Source organism: Mastigoproctus giganteus, chromosome 9 (genome assembly GCF_048544385.1).
Source record: "Mastigoproctus giganteus isolate SK-2022 chromosome 9, ASM4854438v1, whole genome shotgun sequence".
In the NCBI taxonomy this organism is placed as follows: domain Eukaryota; kingdom Metazoa; phylum Arthropoda; class Arachnida; order Uropygi; family Thelyphonidae; genus Mastigoproctus; species Mastigoproctus giganteus.
The window spans coordinates 28,474,396-28,491,974 of NC_143583.1; the positions used below are offsets into that span (position 1 = coordinate 28,474,396).

A 17,579-nucleotide genomic window follows, 5' to 3' on the forward strand; every position below is an offset into this window, starting at 1 on the left:
ACAATATGAGCAGCCATATGGGGCCCTGTGGCATTGTCTTCATGGAGAAGCTACTTCACACTGGAAAGTTTGGTCACACAGGAGATGGCCGCCCTACCAAGATACTCATTTCCATACGCTTCATTCATTTCTTTCACAATTTCCAATGCATTTAATGAATCAACGCACAATAATGAATCACTGTTCAATCTGTAGGTCCATCATGATACTTTCTTCAAAACGATTGTGAGTGACACACAGCTAGAAAAAACTCTTCACACAACACTAGCTCAACAAGTGCTGCCATGCACACACACAGCCTGCTTAGTAGTGATCAGGGAGAGCGCCTGTAACAGCAGTTATGGAAAGTTTTTGCAGTAAACATAAAATCTTGCACCAGTCCATGAACTCAATGATTGCCCCTCATAGAAAACAACAATTTGCCCAACACCAAACCCGGAGACTCTACTAATAACATTAAACCACTCTGTCTTCTTCCACTCAACTATCCCTTTACCATACTAGTAACTTGCCCTTAATGCCACATTGCTCCAATTTGTACAGCAGTCTTTTATGTGCAATAGTATTAAAAGCAAAAAATATGAGTGACATCTTGAACATGCAAGGTGGTGCTGAGTATTTTACTGGCCTTATCAGTAATGGTTACTGGTGCTGAAAGAAGTTTCTCAAAACTGAAACTAATTAAATTCTATCTTTGGTCCAGAATAACAGACAAGAGGCTCTCATCATTGGCAATGTTATTATAATTAAAATATGAAATTGAGACTGCTAGTAAGCTCAACCTGACACTGCATGATGCATTTCATTGGAACAAAGGTGCAAACAATAAATGTTATTCAGTTTTAAAATGTGTTTTGTTTCTATTTTACAGTTAAGTAAAATTATTTTCAAATAATTATAATTATATTTATGTTTCAAATAAATTTTTATTTTCCTGACATAGTTATTCCAATTTAAAATCCGCTTTAAAGTAAAACAACCAAAATATTTCCTTTCTCTGTATTATACTACAAAAGATTTTTTTATAAAGTGAAATGACACCTTGTGCTATGTGTGTTACAAATATAGCCAGGGCTGGTGGGAATTTTTACTAAGTCCATTAAGTAAATATTGATTTGATTGGTTTAAAATATAGCAACTTTGGCATTACCTTAGGGTTTTTTTTTCTTTTTTTAAGAATATATTTTTTTCCATATTTAATATTATATTACTTGTTAGCAATAAGGCTAGTGAGAGCCTCATCTAGCAAATTTTAGTAAGCTATTATTTTTGTAATATAAAGATAAATTGGTGTTGATATATTAAAATTTTAAAAATTTAATATTTATTAATTATTGATTTATTTTTAATTTATTATTGATTTTAATTATAATAAATTAAAATTGTCATTAATTGATTTTCAATGAGTTCAAAGAAAATCATCAAATTAAAAGACTGAAAGAGAGCAATTTTAAAAATAATGTTAGATCTGGACAAATAATTATTTTCATCTTTCACTCCTTGCTTATAAATAAAACTGACTTCTTTAAAAAATAATTAGGATTTTTTTTCTATATACCCATTATGTCCAAATGAGTTCTTTTCAAGAGTTGTTCATAGCGAGAAAGTCTAGGAGGTCTTTTTGGTAAAAATATTTCTGGAGCCATTGACATATTGGCATTCTGCATTAGCCACTCTTCCAGATCTGAAAGCCCTATTTAAATAAACATTACAAGTGTAAATCATACAAAATAATTTACTTTAATATTCTATAACTTTTTTCTGTTTAGGATATAAAAAAAAAGCATCACATACGTCACTGTCAGAATTTTGTATATAGTGTGAAAATTTCCAGAAAAAGTATCTCTGTATACTGTGTTAAGTACCAGATTGTGGAGTGTGTTATACTGGTGAGACTGGAGAAAAGCTTAAAAATCATGTCTTGAGCATGAGGGTCAATCAGCAGGGCCAATTTTGATTGCTCTGCTATAGCTAAGCATTATTGGTAAGAGTAGCATAATCTTAATCATCACACCAATATGAATAACTTAACTTCTTACTGCTCATGGATAGAAGCACTCTCTATCTGTGTGACAAGCCCAACAGTATATCATCCTATAGTGCAGGTGATGCCACTATACCAGGACCCCAAGCTTATGGAGCTTGGGGTCCCGGTATAGTGTCCTGGCATTTTTATTTTTATGTAACTTTCTCTTTTTCCAAAAGCAAAAGAGAAAGTTACATAAAAATAAAACTGGGACTTGGTGGGTCCCAATATTACAAAGAGGAACTCACATGTATCCTATTATGGAGTCAATAACTCTTAGTCTGAGCATACTGGTATACAGTAAGATCCCTGTATCCACGGGGGTCTTACTGTATACCAGTATGCTCAGATACGTTCCAAGACCTACTGTGGATGGCCAAAACTGCGGATATAAGCGAACACCTGCTGACCCATATATAACGCGATTTTCTTGTACATACATACGTATAATAAAGTTTAATTGATAAATTAAACACACAGTAAGACATTACAAACATTAAATATGGTAATAATAAAATACAGCAGACTCTCGATTTACCGGGATTGGATTAACCTTCAATTTTTAAATTTGGAGTTTTGAAGTGTCCTTCAAAACTCCAAATTTAAAAAAAAAAAAAAAAAAAAAAAAAAAATCAATATCAGAAATCATAAAATTCAAGCAATAACTAGAATAGGTATAAACAGATATTTTGCAAGTTGTAAATAAGTGACAAGAACTGGCGTTATAAGTCATCATTGGGAGATTAGTGTACCTATTATCTTGCAACCCCCGCTGTCTTCACACGTACCACTCAAAACAACAAAAAAAAGAGAGACCAAATGTTTAGTTTCATTTAGTGTGTCACGTCGATTGTTGTGTTCTGTTGCACCGGAAAAGGACAAATTCTGTTTCGTTATTTATGTCAGAATTTTTTTATTTCTTTTATAGTAACTATTTTTTTATTTTTTGTTTAGAAATCGCGAAAATGATGGGCAAACGCAAGAGCTGTGCTTTCAAATTAAACAAAAACTTGAAATTATTCAAATGTTTGAAAATGGTGCATCCGTTAAATCTCTAAAGAACCATTATAATGTTGGTGACCAAACCATATGCGACAACATATAAAATAAAGGGAAGCATCGTATTAGACACGTGGGTAGTACGTGTTAAGTTTTTTGTTTTTTTTTTCATGGTTAACTGTGGGTAACTGAATCAACGGATATGGGAGCGCAATTGCATTTCCTATATATTAGCAAATATGCACAATCACCAATTCTTTCTTTTACTTCCTTCCTTTCCTTCCCTTTCCTTTTTTTTTTCTTTTCTTCCCCTACGCTCTCTTTTGTCCCTCTTTCCTGTCTCCAGTTTTCTCCCACCCTCTTTTTTTGATTTCTTTCTTCCCTACTTTCTCCTTTTCCTTCTTTATTATTCATTGTCTGCACTGGATTTGTAATTAAAATAGGTGATAACAACATGATACATGAATAATCTTATTATTTAAGTTGCCGTATGTCATGCTATATTTGTTCAAGTTGATAAAGAGGTACATAACTTTGAAAGTGCCTTATGTCTTAATGCTGTTACTTATTTTCAGTATTTAACATCCTTTTATGTATTTTATTTCTATTTCTTTATTTAAGTTTTATTTGCCCACTTAGGTTTTCTCAAAAACTTTTATGATATGCTTCCTGATGCTTTGATGCCTTTTTTCTAGTGAAATTTTAGAGTTTCAATATTTAATCCAATTAAATTAATACAGGCACTCCCCAGATTACGTAATACTCAACTTATGTAAATTTGACTTTACTTTAAGTTTTTGCCAGCTGCTGGAAACGTAAAAAAATCGTGGGAATGTATTTTACATCCCATAGGAATAAATGGAGGGGTATCGTGAAAATATCGTAATGTAAACCCAATAACAGATCTTTTTGTTTTTTGTTTTTTTTGTAATTCATTCCAATACCTTTGAAGTTGAAATTTTCGCTATATAAATAAGCCAGTGGCTCCCAAACTACTGAGATCTACGGACCCTTTCAAAAATCAAAAAAAGTTCATGACCCCTTCAAATATCAAAAGTTTGCAGACCCCTATATATAACATATGCATACGTTATATACAAGTATGCATCTATATACCCCGATGAGCCAAAACATTATGACCAGCGAGTCATTATGCAAATCAAAGCAACTGCAGGTGAACTACAGCGCGTGCACGAGTCGGGACACGGTATTAAAAACACCTGATACTGAGCTCCATTAATCAGTGGTACTTTTGTTCTTCGGATGGGAAAGGTAGCTGACTTAAGTGAGTTTGACAAAGGCCAAATTGTAATGGCCAGATGACTGGGTCAGAGCATATTCGAAATGGCACGGCTGGTGGGGTGCTTACAGTCAGATGTGGTTAGTACCCACGAAAGTGTTCCGAGGAGGGGAAACCCATGAACCACCGGCGAGGCGTTGGACGACCATGGCTCATTGATGCTTGAGGTGAGCGAAAGCTCTGCCAGATGGTACGTGGCAACAGAAGGGTGACTGTGGCACAACTCGCCGGTAATTGGAATGCTGGTGACGGGAGTAATGTGTCACAACACAGTACATCGAACCCTGCTGAAAATGGGACTGCGTAGCTGCAGGCCGCTCTGAGTCCCCATGCTAACCACAGTTCACCGACGAAAGTGCCTACAATGGGCACGAGAACATCGAAACTGGACCTTGAGTGATTAGAAGAAGGTCGTCTGGTCCTATGAATCACGTTTCCTGTTGCACCATGTGGAAGGCCAGGTATATGTACGTCGTTTACCTGGGGAAGTGATACCGCCTGGATGCACCGTGAGACGAAAACAAGCTGGCGGTGGTAGTGTCATGCTTTGGGCGATGTTCTGCTGGGATACCCTGGGTCCAGTCATCCATGTGCTGGGCACTCTTGATGCCTACCACCTACCTAAACATCACTGCTGACTAGGTACACCCTTTCGGTGCAACAGTCTTCTCCTCTGGCGGTGCCATCTTTTAGCAGGATAATGCACCATTCCACACCGCCCGGATTGTGCGAGACTGGTTCACGGAACATGAGGAAGGCTTCTAGATATTGTCCTGGGTTCCAAATTCCCTAGACATCAATCCCATCAATCATTTGTGGTTTGTGTTAGAACAGCAACTCCGATCAGTGGTGTCTCAATGGACCATACAGGAGTTAAAGGATCTGCTAGTTACGTGTTGGTACTAGATACCACAAGACACATTTAGAAATCTTGTAGTGTCCATGCCTCGACAGGTACAAGCTGTTTTGGCTGCAAACATCATATTAGATAGGTGGTCATAATGTTTTGGCTCATCGGTGTATAATAATAATAAAAAATATATAATAATCATCCAAAGTTAGATTTCACAAAAAATTGCCTGTTGGTAATCTCCTAGTGTATGAATGTTTTACCATAGATTCACATAAAAGGCACATTTTCAAAAATTTAATAGTTTGATTAAAACTTTTCCATAAGATTTTTAAAAATAGCATTAACAACTTATTTACCATTACTTATATTAAAATAACAATTTAATCAGATATTTAACATCTGTTCAATTTTACATTTATAATATAATTACTAACCTTCATTAGTTGTTAGGTATTTGCTTCCCTGTAAATGTTTAATCCTTTTTGCTTCATAACTGTTGGGAAAATCAACTAGCGAAGAAGTTTTACTAATGGCATCAAGCTCCTCAGGTTTTTTAAAACTTAACACATGTTTTCTTGACATAAATGACTGATGCTTTCTTTCAACAAATTGAATATCTAAAGATTTAAAAGGATAATTGAGATCTTCATTGTAAGTCATTCCAAAATGATATAGAAATAATACAAATTTGGTTTATTTGAACAGCATAAATTGTAAATCTAAGAAAAAATACAATGAAAACTTGTTATATTTTCATTTTGATATTTAAGTATTTATTGCTGTATTTAAATTTAAAAATACACTATATGATCTTTGAAAGGTATATTATATGCAGGTTTTGATGACTGGCACTGTGTTTATTAGGAATTGGCATTGTCCATGCCATCCAACAACAAGCAAATGTTAATGTCAATTCCAAAGTGAACTCTTCATCAACAATTTTGCATAGTTACTTTCTTTTCTCTGTGTCTTTAACCTCTTGAGCCCACCATCACAATCTGAATTTCCTCTTTATGGACCTCCTTATATACCTCTTTTATAGTTTACACTAAATTTCTCTTAAATTTTTGCTATTCACGTAACAGTATCAGCAATTTGCTTAACTTGTGAGCAAAAAGGTTTCTATATTTAAAAGCTGCTGAAAAATACAGGAGCTTTTTGATTTTTGCCCATTTTAAGAATTTTTTTAGCACTCTTAATTTTTTTCAATACAAGACGATCAGTTCCAATGTGAAACCCTCCATATAATATAGCATTGTAGAAGGTATGCCAAAAGTATATTAATTGTTTAAAATACTTTTCCATAATGATATAATCAATTATGCTTTAAATGTTTATATTATGCTACATTCATGTAAACTTCTGGTTATTTTTATGATGAAATAGTCTTTGATACTGAGAATTCCTGGCTTGCACAAACCAGTAGCTTTTTATCATTACCACTAAGTTTACTTTTCTCACCACATATTCCTAAAATATCTTATAGATATAATTCAAGCTGGCTATAAAAGCTACTACTACCCTCTCTCACATTACATCTTATCTCCTGAATAAAGTAATATATAATTGGTTGTTGTTATTTGGTGTTTAGGAGCATTAGCAACTAAAGCCATATTGCTCCGGGAATATGCGGTGGTCATTCCCTGACCTTTTTGCATACTCCGTATTTGGTGGTGACGGGCTCGAACCCCAGTCTAATCAAGAAGCATGTGCTACGCACTGCTGCTCCTTCCCACCTGGCTACAGAGGCGCCTATATAATTAGTGTTTACCTGTAGCTACCCTATATTCATCTTCTGTGACACCTTCTATTATGATACCATACCAATCTAGTTCATCTCTTAATTTCATTTCTTTGCCATTTAAGCTTCTAATTTTGACAGTTCCTTAGTATTACTATTAGTATTAATAGGGGCAAATAATGCAAGGAAGCAAGCAAACTTACATGGAATCAGCCAAAAAAAAAAAAAACTATATACTTCATTTGTCCAATCCCCTCAAGTAATTTGTTTAGTTCTTCCTTTATGCATTTCCACAACACCAAATGGAAGTTTGATCCAACAATCAATCACTTTCTGGCTGAAAACAAAATTACAGATATCTATCTGCAACCATCCTTTTCAATTTATCTTCTGTCATGTGTGTTATCTAAGGAAGAGTAAGGATTCCACCAGCATTTAGTTACTGAAGCCAATTAAATCCTTAAACACTTCAATCTGGTATTTTTGCAGGCATTTAGTTTCCAAATGCAGCAATTTGCGGAGCTGAAACTTTCATGGTAAGAGTATCCTTTGGTGCACTTGATTAGTCACTAATCTTGTTGTTGTTGTTCTTCTTCTTCTCTGTGCCTTTTTCAACAGTTCTACATCATTCCTAAAATGTAGGCTTCCACAGCTGAATGTAGTACTCAAGATGTGGCCCGGCCATGCTTTATACACTGAATTAATCACCTCCTTATCTCTACTAGCAAAATTCCTGTATAACACTGACAAATCCCCATGAGCTATCCTGGAAGACAGACTTCCAGGACAGCTCATTGGGATTTGTCATGGGGAAAGTAGCAGAAATGCTATGGCCCTGGAGAGAACTGCTAATAGCAGTTCTCTTACAAACGAGTTCTCCACAGTGCACTACTAATCTCTTATTTGCTTTGATCTCTCTCTCTCTCTCTCTCTCTCTCTCTCTCTCTCTCTCTCTCTCTCTCTCTCTCTCTTTGAGTGCCCAGCGGAAAAAGCCATAATAATGAAGGATGTTTGATACTACTATCATGTAACGTGCACAACGTAGCTAGTGAAGGATACTGCTTACTAGTCATTACTTACTATTAAGCTTGTGAGAACATGGCATGACTGTGCATGGAATGTGGACTGCACTAACTTATTGTGATGTTGCTGTTTTCTGTTGCACTTCATGGTTTATTATAGTTGGAGTTCTTCTCTTTACTAATTGTTGACTTTTTTTTTGTCTCAAATTCGGTGGTTGTTACCTGCTAATCTCTCATAAACTCTCAAATATGCTTGCATGGACAAAAGATTGGAGACTACTGCTGTAGAGGGATCTGATGCAGCCAAGGGGGAGGGCTGTCTTTGTATATGTTCAATATAAAGAATGTGAGGAGATTAAATGCACATTCAAACCTCCAATGGGCTTATAAGAAGGCTGAGAACATCGTTCACGCCCTCAAAGGAATTAAAACGAGAGACTTGAAATAATATCAGATCCCTTGGTAATCCAAAAGTAACCCCAGAAATGCAAGTACTAAAGTTTAAAATGTACATAGACATCACTGCTTGCAATACTAATGAGTGATGCAAGAAAGTGATGCAAGAAAGCAAGTGTATGAGCTTATGCAGCATCAGCCAAAAAAAAAAAAAAAAAAATCACGCCATTCCCTCCAAATGCCTGTCCAGTTCCTCCTTAAATTAATTTAACCTGTCAACTTCCACAACGACAGATGGAAGTTTGTTCCAGCAATTAACCACCAGCAATTAACCAGCAATTAACCACCCACTGGCTTTTAGCCAGTGGGTGGTTAATTGCTGGAACAAACTTCCATCAATTCTATTCTACATCTGTCCTTTTTTAATTTCAATTTATGCCCACTTAGGTTCGTAATCTGAACAAGTGGAGGGATCCCATCAGAATTCAGCGTGCTCAACCCATTCAAGGCCTTATACACCTCAATCAGATCACTGCGCAGGTGCCTAGTCTCCAGCCACTGCAATTTGCAGAACTTAAGCCTCTCTTGGTAAGAGGATCCCTTCATTCCCCTCACCAATCTTGTTGCCCTTCTGTGTACACGCTCAAGCAAATCTACATCCTTCCTAAAATGAGGCCTCCAGACCTGTACGCAGTACTCAAGGTGTGGCCTGACCATTGCCTTATACAGAGGGACAATCACTTCCTTCTCCCTGCTAGCAAAATTCCTATATATCATTGACAAAACCCCATGATCTTCTCTGGCAGCCTGTCTGCATTGCTCAGAAAACTTCATATCTGACTGTACAATTACTCCCAGGTCTTTTTCATTTTCTACCACACAGTTGGTACATTTCTCTGGGGTTACTTCTACCCATATGCAGTACTTTGCATTTGTCAAGGTTAAACTTCAGTTGCCACTTCTTAGCCCATCTGCCCAAATTATCTAGATCCTGTTGCAGTAGCACAATGCCATTACTGTCATTAACAACCCTGCCAACTTTTGTATCATCTGCAAACTTCGACATTAAGCCTGATATACCTTCATCAATATCATTGATAAATATACAAAACAACAGTGGACCCAACACCGAACCCTGTGGGACTCCACTAATAACATTAGTCCACGAAGAGCAGCACCCTTTATGTATGGTAGTGATCCCTCCCTAAGAGTATATACATACAACAACTACAGAGAATAGATAAAAATTAAAATAACTTATCATTTTGGTGGAGAGGAAAAACAGATAATGATAAAATTATAATGAAACTGTGAGTAATTCAGAAAATTTGAGCTTACCTTTAGAGAATTTTGTGTCGAGCTTTTGCAGTTGTTCTGCTGTATATACTTTTTTCTGATTCCATAACCATTCCAGGTGATCTCTGTTTTTTTGCTCACGTTTACTTGTAGTGTCTATCAAAGCAGCCTCTAGAAGTCTCATGTGTTGTTCTTGTACTTCATGAATTTTCTGTGAAGCATAATCATAAATAACAGCAATCTCTAAACAATATATAGCAAATAAATAATTAACACAATCCTGTTCTCTTACATTTAGGATAATGCATCATGGCATCAAACTCACATCATCAAATCTATTGGGTGATCACTGGGTGTGCAAATATATCAGGGTGCCATTTAGAGCACCAGGACACCTTAGTCCTGGTGCCATTTAAGGAAGTTTTGCATTCAGGTTACCATTCTGGTTATTTCCATCTCTGGGGGAAGTTACTGTCAAATCCAAATACTCTAACCCAATAGCATTTATGATATGAAGTTAAAAGGACCTTCAGGTGTTGGTTGGTATTTTATACCAAGGCAACTAAGGCCACGAGGCAGGTGTATTGGGTCTGTAATCTGTGCATTTTCTATGACTGTTTTGCTTTTCTGCAGATCAAACAAGCAAACTGTAATTTATGTTTTCTATGATTAGTTTGTCTAATCATAGAAATCTAATCTCATCAATGACCAAAGCTTCACATACCAGTATCTCATAGTTGGAATGTAATTTATGTTGTTGTTGGATCTAATTGGCACATCAGCAGCTTAGACCATAATGCACCATTGTATTATGGCAGTAAGAGAGAGAGAGAGAGAGAGAGAGAGAGAGTGTGTGAGTGTGTTGTATTGTGCAGGTGAAAAACCAAAAATAATTCATATGGGCTTCAAACCTAAAACCTTTCAATAACAAAAAAAAAAAAAAAAAAAAACACTATATGAAGGATGCAATTATAAATAGAAATTTCTTCATTTACCTATGGAGAATGCAGTGACTTCTTCAAGTGTTATCCAAGTCCAACCTGGTGGCAGAGGGAGGATTTTCAATCTTTCAATTTTCAACAAGGGTTAAACAATTAAAATTACAAGAAACATGAGCATGAACAAATGTGTTAGCATTCACCAGATGGCTAATATGATGATTTATAATATAATGCACCTCCTCTGCTCAACTGAAATTAGCCTGATTTGTTGAGTGACCATTTTTATGGCTAAATTACACTAAAAACAGCAATTAACAAATTTTTAAATCAAATTTTTTTTTATTTCATTCTATTTATGAAATTAACCAGGAATCTCTAAATTTTATTTATAAACATATGAAAATTATTAATGTTTAATAATCTGTCTGAATATTTTTATTATTCTATCAGTTAGTCATTATCCATTTCAGAAGTAATATCATTATTGAGGACAGTTGGCACATTGATTACAATCTTGTAAAGACAACAACTGTGGCTTTACAAAGGTAACCACCAGTTTGTCCACTTGTGCATATAAGATACCAAGCATGACTGGGCCTAAAATCTTCTAGGGTCTAATAGAATATATGCAGAAAACTCGGTTGATTTTTCTTCTTGCAATTATTATTCAAGTAATGCCCCAAACATCAGTAATATAATTTCATTTATATATACATATAAAGTTTATAAGAAACTCAATACATATATATATATATACACTGAGTTGATTTTGCATTAGCAACACCTACCTAATATCGCATGGAGACACCTTTTTTCCAGTACATATCCTGGTATAGACTCAAAAAAGTGTTGCTAGGTGACCTGTAGTAGTGCTACCCATGCATTGCACAATGTGTCTATTAATGCTGGCACATTGTCAGGTGGATGGATTATAGCATCAAATGCCCTTTTTCAGTGTCCAAAACATGCTAAGCTGGGTTAAGATCAATAAGTTTGGTGGCCATGGAAGGATGGAGAATTCATTAAGTTCCTGAAACCAGGACATACCATGAAACAATTTCCAAACCCCAGGGGCAGGCCATCCTGAGGATGCAAGGGGGTGCACTGCACCCGGGACTTTATAAGGAAAGAGACTAAAAAAACACCAACATTGAAAGGGCACTTGGAAACCTGAAACTTACATGCACATATGAAGAAAATTTTAAAGGGGAGTGCCAAATTGTGATTGGCACCCAGGCACAACATACCCTAAGAATGCATGCCCCTGTCCAAACCATAACACCACTGCCTCCAACTGGCTGAACACCAACAGTGCATCCAGGTGCAATAGCCTCATGTTGCTTTCTCCAAATGCAGATATGCCCCCCATAGGCATGAGAGAGTTGGAAATGGGATTCATCAGACCAGGTAACAGATTTTTACATCGGTGGGCCAGTGTTGACAGTTTCTTGTTTCTTGCAGTGAGCATGGGTACCCATGACAGCTGTTGACTGCCATAGCCTATATGAGCTAATGTCCAGCACATTGTTCATGTGGATATTGGTAGTGGGTGGTTAGTCAGGCCATTGTGCTGCACTGCTACTCTGTTATGAGATGAGACACATGACGTTCACCATGGGCGGCTGTCCCACGTGTGACTTTTGGCTGGTTGTTTGGCTGCTGTTGAGCCAATAGACTGGTAGACCTGTAACACCACAGAACACGACACTTTATCATATTGATTGTTGTAGAGATACTGGCACCTGTATGTCTTGTCCCCATAATCATTCCATGTTTAAAGTCAGAAAGATCTTGGATAGTGACCCATTCTCTCCTTGCAGACACACAAAAGCTGATCATTACATGTGTGAACTACAATATTATATAAAGAGTTCTTGACCTTGAGCCTTCACCAACATCTCAGACCAATCCATTACTACATAAGGGGGGGGGGGTACTGCTAATGCAAAAACTAACTCAGTGTTTATATAGGTTTCTATAGAGTGGAACTGGTGTGATTACAGAATCAAAATTGGGCATTAAACCTTCCCAGGAGAAATCAAATATGCACAGAAGCTTTACTGCTGATCTGATTTTTCCTACTCTAGTAATACAAGAACATCAGAAACACACATTTATAAATACAGCAGAACCAGTAACACTGGAACTTGAACATTGGAATTTATGAAATTGAACACTGTATGGTAGCAAAGCACACACTTCATCAACCACTACAGAAAGATTATGCTGTGTTCTGATGGAGTAAAGCAATATCGCTTCAGCATTCATAATCTCTCTCTCTCTCTTTGGGAAAATTTCCTGAGCATCAGTTTCTCTATCACCAGTTTATCTTTCATAGACACATGGAAGATACCTAGATATTCTTCAACAGTCAAGTACACTGCGTAGCATACTTCAGGATTATTTCTGTTTTATCCATCAAAAGGATGGATATTCTCTAGATGTTCCAAAACTATCAGGTAAGATCTTGCTTTGCTTTAAATTAATAATAAAAAGAAAAAATATAAAAAAAGCAATGCAAGATCTTACCTTACTCTTAAAGTCCCATTCTTCTTTCTCCTTTTCTGCTATCATGTCTTGACGTTTTCTCCACTGAGCTCCATCTCCATCTAATGGAGGAAGAGTCTCTTCCATGCCTTCCTTGCTCGTGCTCTCAGTATCATTTCTATTTCAGAAATTCCAGCAGGTAAACCATTTCCTGAAATTATATGTTAATGATTTAAAAAAACAGAAATTATGTGTTAGAAAATTCATTCTGAAGGCATTTTAGATATAAATGTATACAGGATGATTATGAAGAAGCTTGGACACTTCAGGATTGAATATCTTACAATAGTTAGTTGTAAACTCCTGAAATTTAGTATTTTGGTTGCTGACTAAAATTAAAGAATACAGAATTTTCAGGTTTTTCCACTCCTAGTACTATTGTCACATTGCAATTGCTATGTGTATGTGTGCACTAAATATGTTTTGTGTTTTCCTTCATTATAAGCCCATCCTTTTAGTAAAGACCCTGACTGTGAGAGAGTTAATAGAAAAAAAGAGACTAATACTAAATGCTTGCATTGTAAGAAGCCAAAAAATAAAAACTGAAAGCCTTATGAAAAAGTAGATAGTTATTAAAATAGACTATAAAATCGATACCTGGGATTTTCAAGTAATGCATAGTAAAAAGTTGTGGCGGGAAATAACAGTGAGAAAATATCCAGTAGGATTAATAAATGAAGCTAAAGCACATTTATTTTATTAAAGCACATTACAGATAATGCTAATGCACTCTCTCTAATGTGTAGCTTCTAACTTAGCTTCTTGAAAAAGGTCCAAAGATAGGCAATTCACATGGTGAGAATGAAAAAGGGCAACTTTATAAGGAAAGATCTCAATCATGTGGGCTATAGAGCTTGGACTTCAGAGATGACCTGATTGAGATTTATAAGTCTCTAAGAGGATTTACTAAAAAATGAAGGTGGAATTTTCACTGTAATAATGAATTCCAGAACTAGGAGTCATAAATTCAAATTACAGGGGAAGAAGTTTAGACTATATTGTAGAAAGTTTTCTTTTATCCAGTGAGTCATTGATTGGTTGGTGCACCAACCAATCAATTTGCACCAACCAACAGTCTTAGTGGTGCAAATATGGCTGGTAATGAAAAACTGAAGCTTTTGGTAATAGGCAAAAGTAAAGAACCCTGATGTTTCAAAGGAGTAAAGTCATTAGATTTGGACTACCAACTACAACAAAAAATCTTGGATACAAGTGAAATTGTATCCATCACCCTTGATGGATACAATGATTAAGAATTGTTTCACAAAAGCAGGTTTTGCTAATTAAAAGCAATGAGAAGGAATAACTACTACAAGATATTGAGCAATATTGGGAAGAGTTCCAAGTGAGGTTTAATCAGTGGAGAAATTGTTCTTGACAAATTTTTTGGAGTTGATAATGATGTTATAGTAGCTGAATATCTGAGTGACTTCAACACTTTGGAGCGTATTTAAAGAACTAGCAACAATATTGACGATTTGAGTTGGATGAAAATGAGGGCAATATTAAACCTTCCAAACTAGAAACATTGGCAGCATTTGAAACTCTACTTTGAGGCCTTCATTGGAAAGAAAAATGTAACAGAAAATATATTTGAGTGTTTAAACAAATGCGAACATTTTTATGAACAATATACAGTAAAATTCGATGTACAACAAAAAATAACCAAATATTTTACAACATAATTCTTAAAAGTGTACTAATATAGTGTGCACATCATGTAAGTAGTCATTTCTTAATATATATGTATTAATAAATTAATTGTTTTAAAATATTAGAAAATTTATTCATTCTCATGTATTTCTGAGTTATTTCCCATCTTTTACTATATTTCTGAATTTACAGTATTTTTTCATAAATTTATGACGAAATTTCTGTTTAACGAATTTTTTCAAGGGAACAATCAATTTCGTTATATAGAGGTCCAAATGTATCTCCATCTTCTCAACTCATACACACTACTAGCATACTATAAGTTCCAATAATTTTTGTGTTCGGAATTGCCATAAACAAAAAATAATAAATAAAAATTAGGTGATTAATTGCAAAATTCTATAACATGACATTTTTTTTAAATATTTGACGCAAGTTTTTTTTTAATAATCAACTCTGTATGTGTGTGTGTGTGTGTGTGTGTGTGTGTGTGTGTGTATGATCAAGATCAGGCTATTTATCATCATAGTTCAGCTGAAATTTTTGAATCTGATGTTAAAATTGGACTGAATATTATCATTTGGATTAAATGTTGCCTATCAACTGCTTTTCTCAATTAGAAAGTTGTTCTTCATTCTCAGCTTAATCTAAAAACATAATTATTGAACTTCTGAAATAAAATAATTTCATTTGAAGAAAGAAATATATTAAGGAGACAATGGTTGTAACATGATGGAGGGGGAGAGAAAAGAGAGAGAGAGAGAGAGAGAGAGAGAGAGAGGACATAACACACGTGCACTGAAGAGTGAACCGCGTGTACATCCTTATGTTATTATTTTTATCCCCTCTAATAAAATTGATTTATGTTCATTTCAGAAGTATTTTAATGAACGTTTTAGACTAAACTGAGAAAAAAACAGTTGATTAGGAAAAATTTAAATAAATCATAAATCTAAATTGCATTGCCTGTCTAATTTCAACATCAAAAATTTTGGTGTAAATATGACAAAAATGGCCTGAACATAAAAATAACAGCGATGACCCTAGTGCCTTTTATTTGAAATAGTGTGTACATTTGCATACATGCAGACAAACCTACAAGATATTTTAGAAATATTTCACACACATACACAAAATATATGGAGGCAATTCAATAAAAAATTATTAATATATTTCTAAAAAGATGTTTTTTATAAGAGTTGATATGCATTTGTAATAAAATGTATATCAACTTTCTGTTGTGGGTTCTATCAAATTTGCATTGACAGAACTCCATGTAATAAAAAGAAATGTTAGTTATAAAGAGAATAATTTTAAAATTTTATGCTTTCAAGCTTATTTTCCTACCAAAACAGAGTCCCGAAAGTGTTAACACTTCTGGATTTGTTGATGATTTATGTGCAATTTTATAAGGGGGGTTCCATGGATCAGTCTGTGTTTCACTTTCTCTGTAATCTGTTTGTGTAGATCGATTGCAAACTTTGACTGTATCTGTATCTATATCCTCTAGGATATCCTTAGGAAACCAAAAGCTTGGATATTTACTAGATGTTTCAAATCTATCACGTGGAGAATGCTCAGAGTGAACTGGCCTGAAAAATTAAAAAAAATAATAATAAAATAAGAAGTACACAACATATATAATTAGAGATTTTAATTATCTAGAAAGAATAATATATACATCATAATTACTTGTACTGAAATCAGGAGAAAGTACATATAAAAAAAAGCTTACTTGTCTTTTCCCTATATGAGGAAGTCATTCAAATTGCATCTGTTTGATATTAGCATTAGTTGCAAATAAAGTAAGGAAACAAACTTATATATCAGCTAAAAAAATAAAACCATACCCACATCATCTATCCATCCCCTCTAACAATTTTGCTAATCCTCCCTAAAATTTATCCAAACCGTCCACTTCCACAACCACAGATGGAATTTGGTTCCAACATTACTCTCTAGCTGAAAGAAAATTTCTGCACAGTTTTCATGTAACTATGCTTTTTCAATTTAGATTTATGTCTGCCTATGAGAAAGAGTAAAGATATAAAGAGTAAGTAAGTAAAGAGTGATATAAAGAGTAAGGATATCATCAGCACTTGGTTCACACAATCCATTTAAAGCCCCTTATGTCTCTTTGTATTAGTATTACTATTAATAGTGGCAAACAAAACAAGAAAGCAAACTTGTAGAGCATCAGCAAAAAAAAAAAAAAAAAAAAAAAATTCGATTTTGCCTATTCATCCCATCCAATAGTTTGTCTAGTTCTTCCTTGAATTTATTCAAACTATCCACTTACACAACAGTGGATGGAAGTTTGTTCCAACAATAAACCATCCATTGCCTGAAGGCAAACCTCAACACATCTATTCTGCAATCATCCTTCCTCAATTTGAATTTATGCCCCCTCACATGCATAGTCTGAGCAGGAGGAAGAATCCCATCAGCGCCAAGTTTGCTCAAGCCATTCAAAGCCTTAAACACCTCAATCAGATCACCTCGCAGGTGCCTAGTCTCCAGATGCTGCAATTTGCAGAACTGAAGCCTTTCTTGGTAACAGCAACCCTTTGTTCTACCCCTCACTAATCTCACTGTCCTCTGTACCCATTCCAGCAGCTCTACATCCTTCCAAAAATGAGGCCTCTAAACCAGTATGCAGTACTCAAGATGTGGCCTAACCATTTCCTTATACAATGAGATAATCACCTCCTTATCCCTACTAGCAAAGTTCCTGTATATCATGGGACAGATCCCATGAGCTGTCCTGGCAGTCTGTCTGCACTGCTCAGAGAACTTTGTATCAAA

General features: G+C 35.2%; 1 protein-coding gene across 1 annotated transcript in view; it reads right to left on the reverse strand.

Moving 5' to 3' along the window:
• LOC150080123 (cilia- and flagella-associated protein 91-like) overlaps window positions 1-16,232 on the reverse strand; it is a 61,728-nt gene extending 45,496 nt beyond the window's left edge. Inside the window, exons 1-5 of the mRNA XM_090380621.1 lie at window positions 16,122-16,232; window positions 13,104-13,272; window positions 9,676-9,844; window positions 5,613-5,795; window positions 1,559-1,693 (exon numbers count right to left, since the gene is read on the reverse strand). Of these exons, the coding sequence (XP_090236747.1) occupies window positions 1,559-1,693; window positions 5,613-5,795; window positions 9,676-9,844; window positions 13,104-13,208 (592 nt within the window). The 5' untranslated portion in view covers window positions 13,209-13,272; window positions 16,122-16,232. The remainder of the gene's footprint in view (window positions 1-1,558; window positions 1,694-5,612; window positions 5,796-9,675; window positions 9,845-13,103; window positions 13,273-16,121) is intronic.
• Window positions 16,233-17,579: the final 1,347 nt, after the last annotated feature.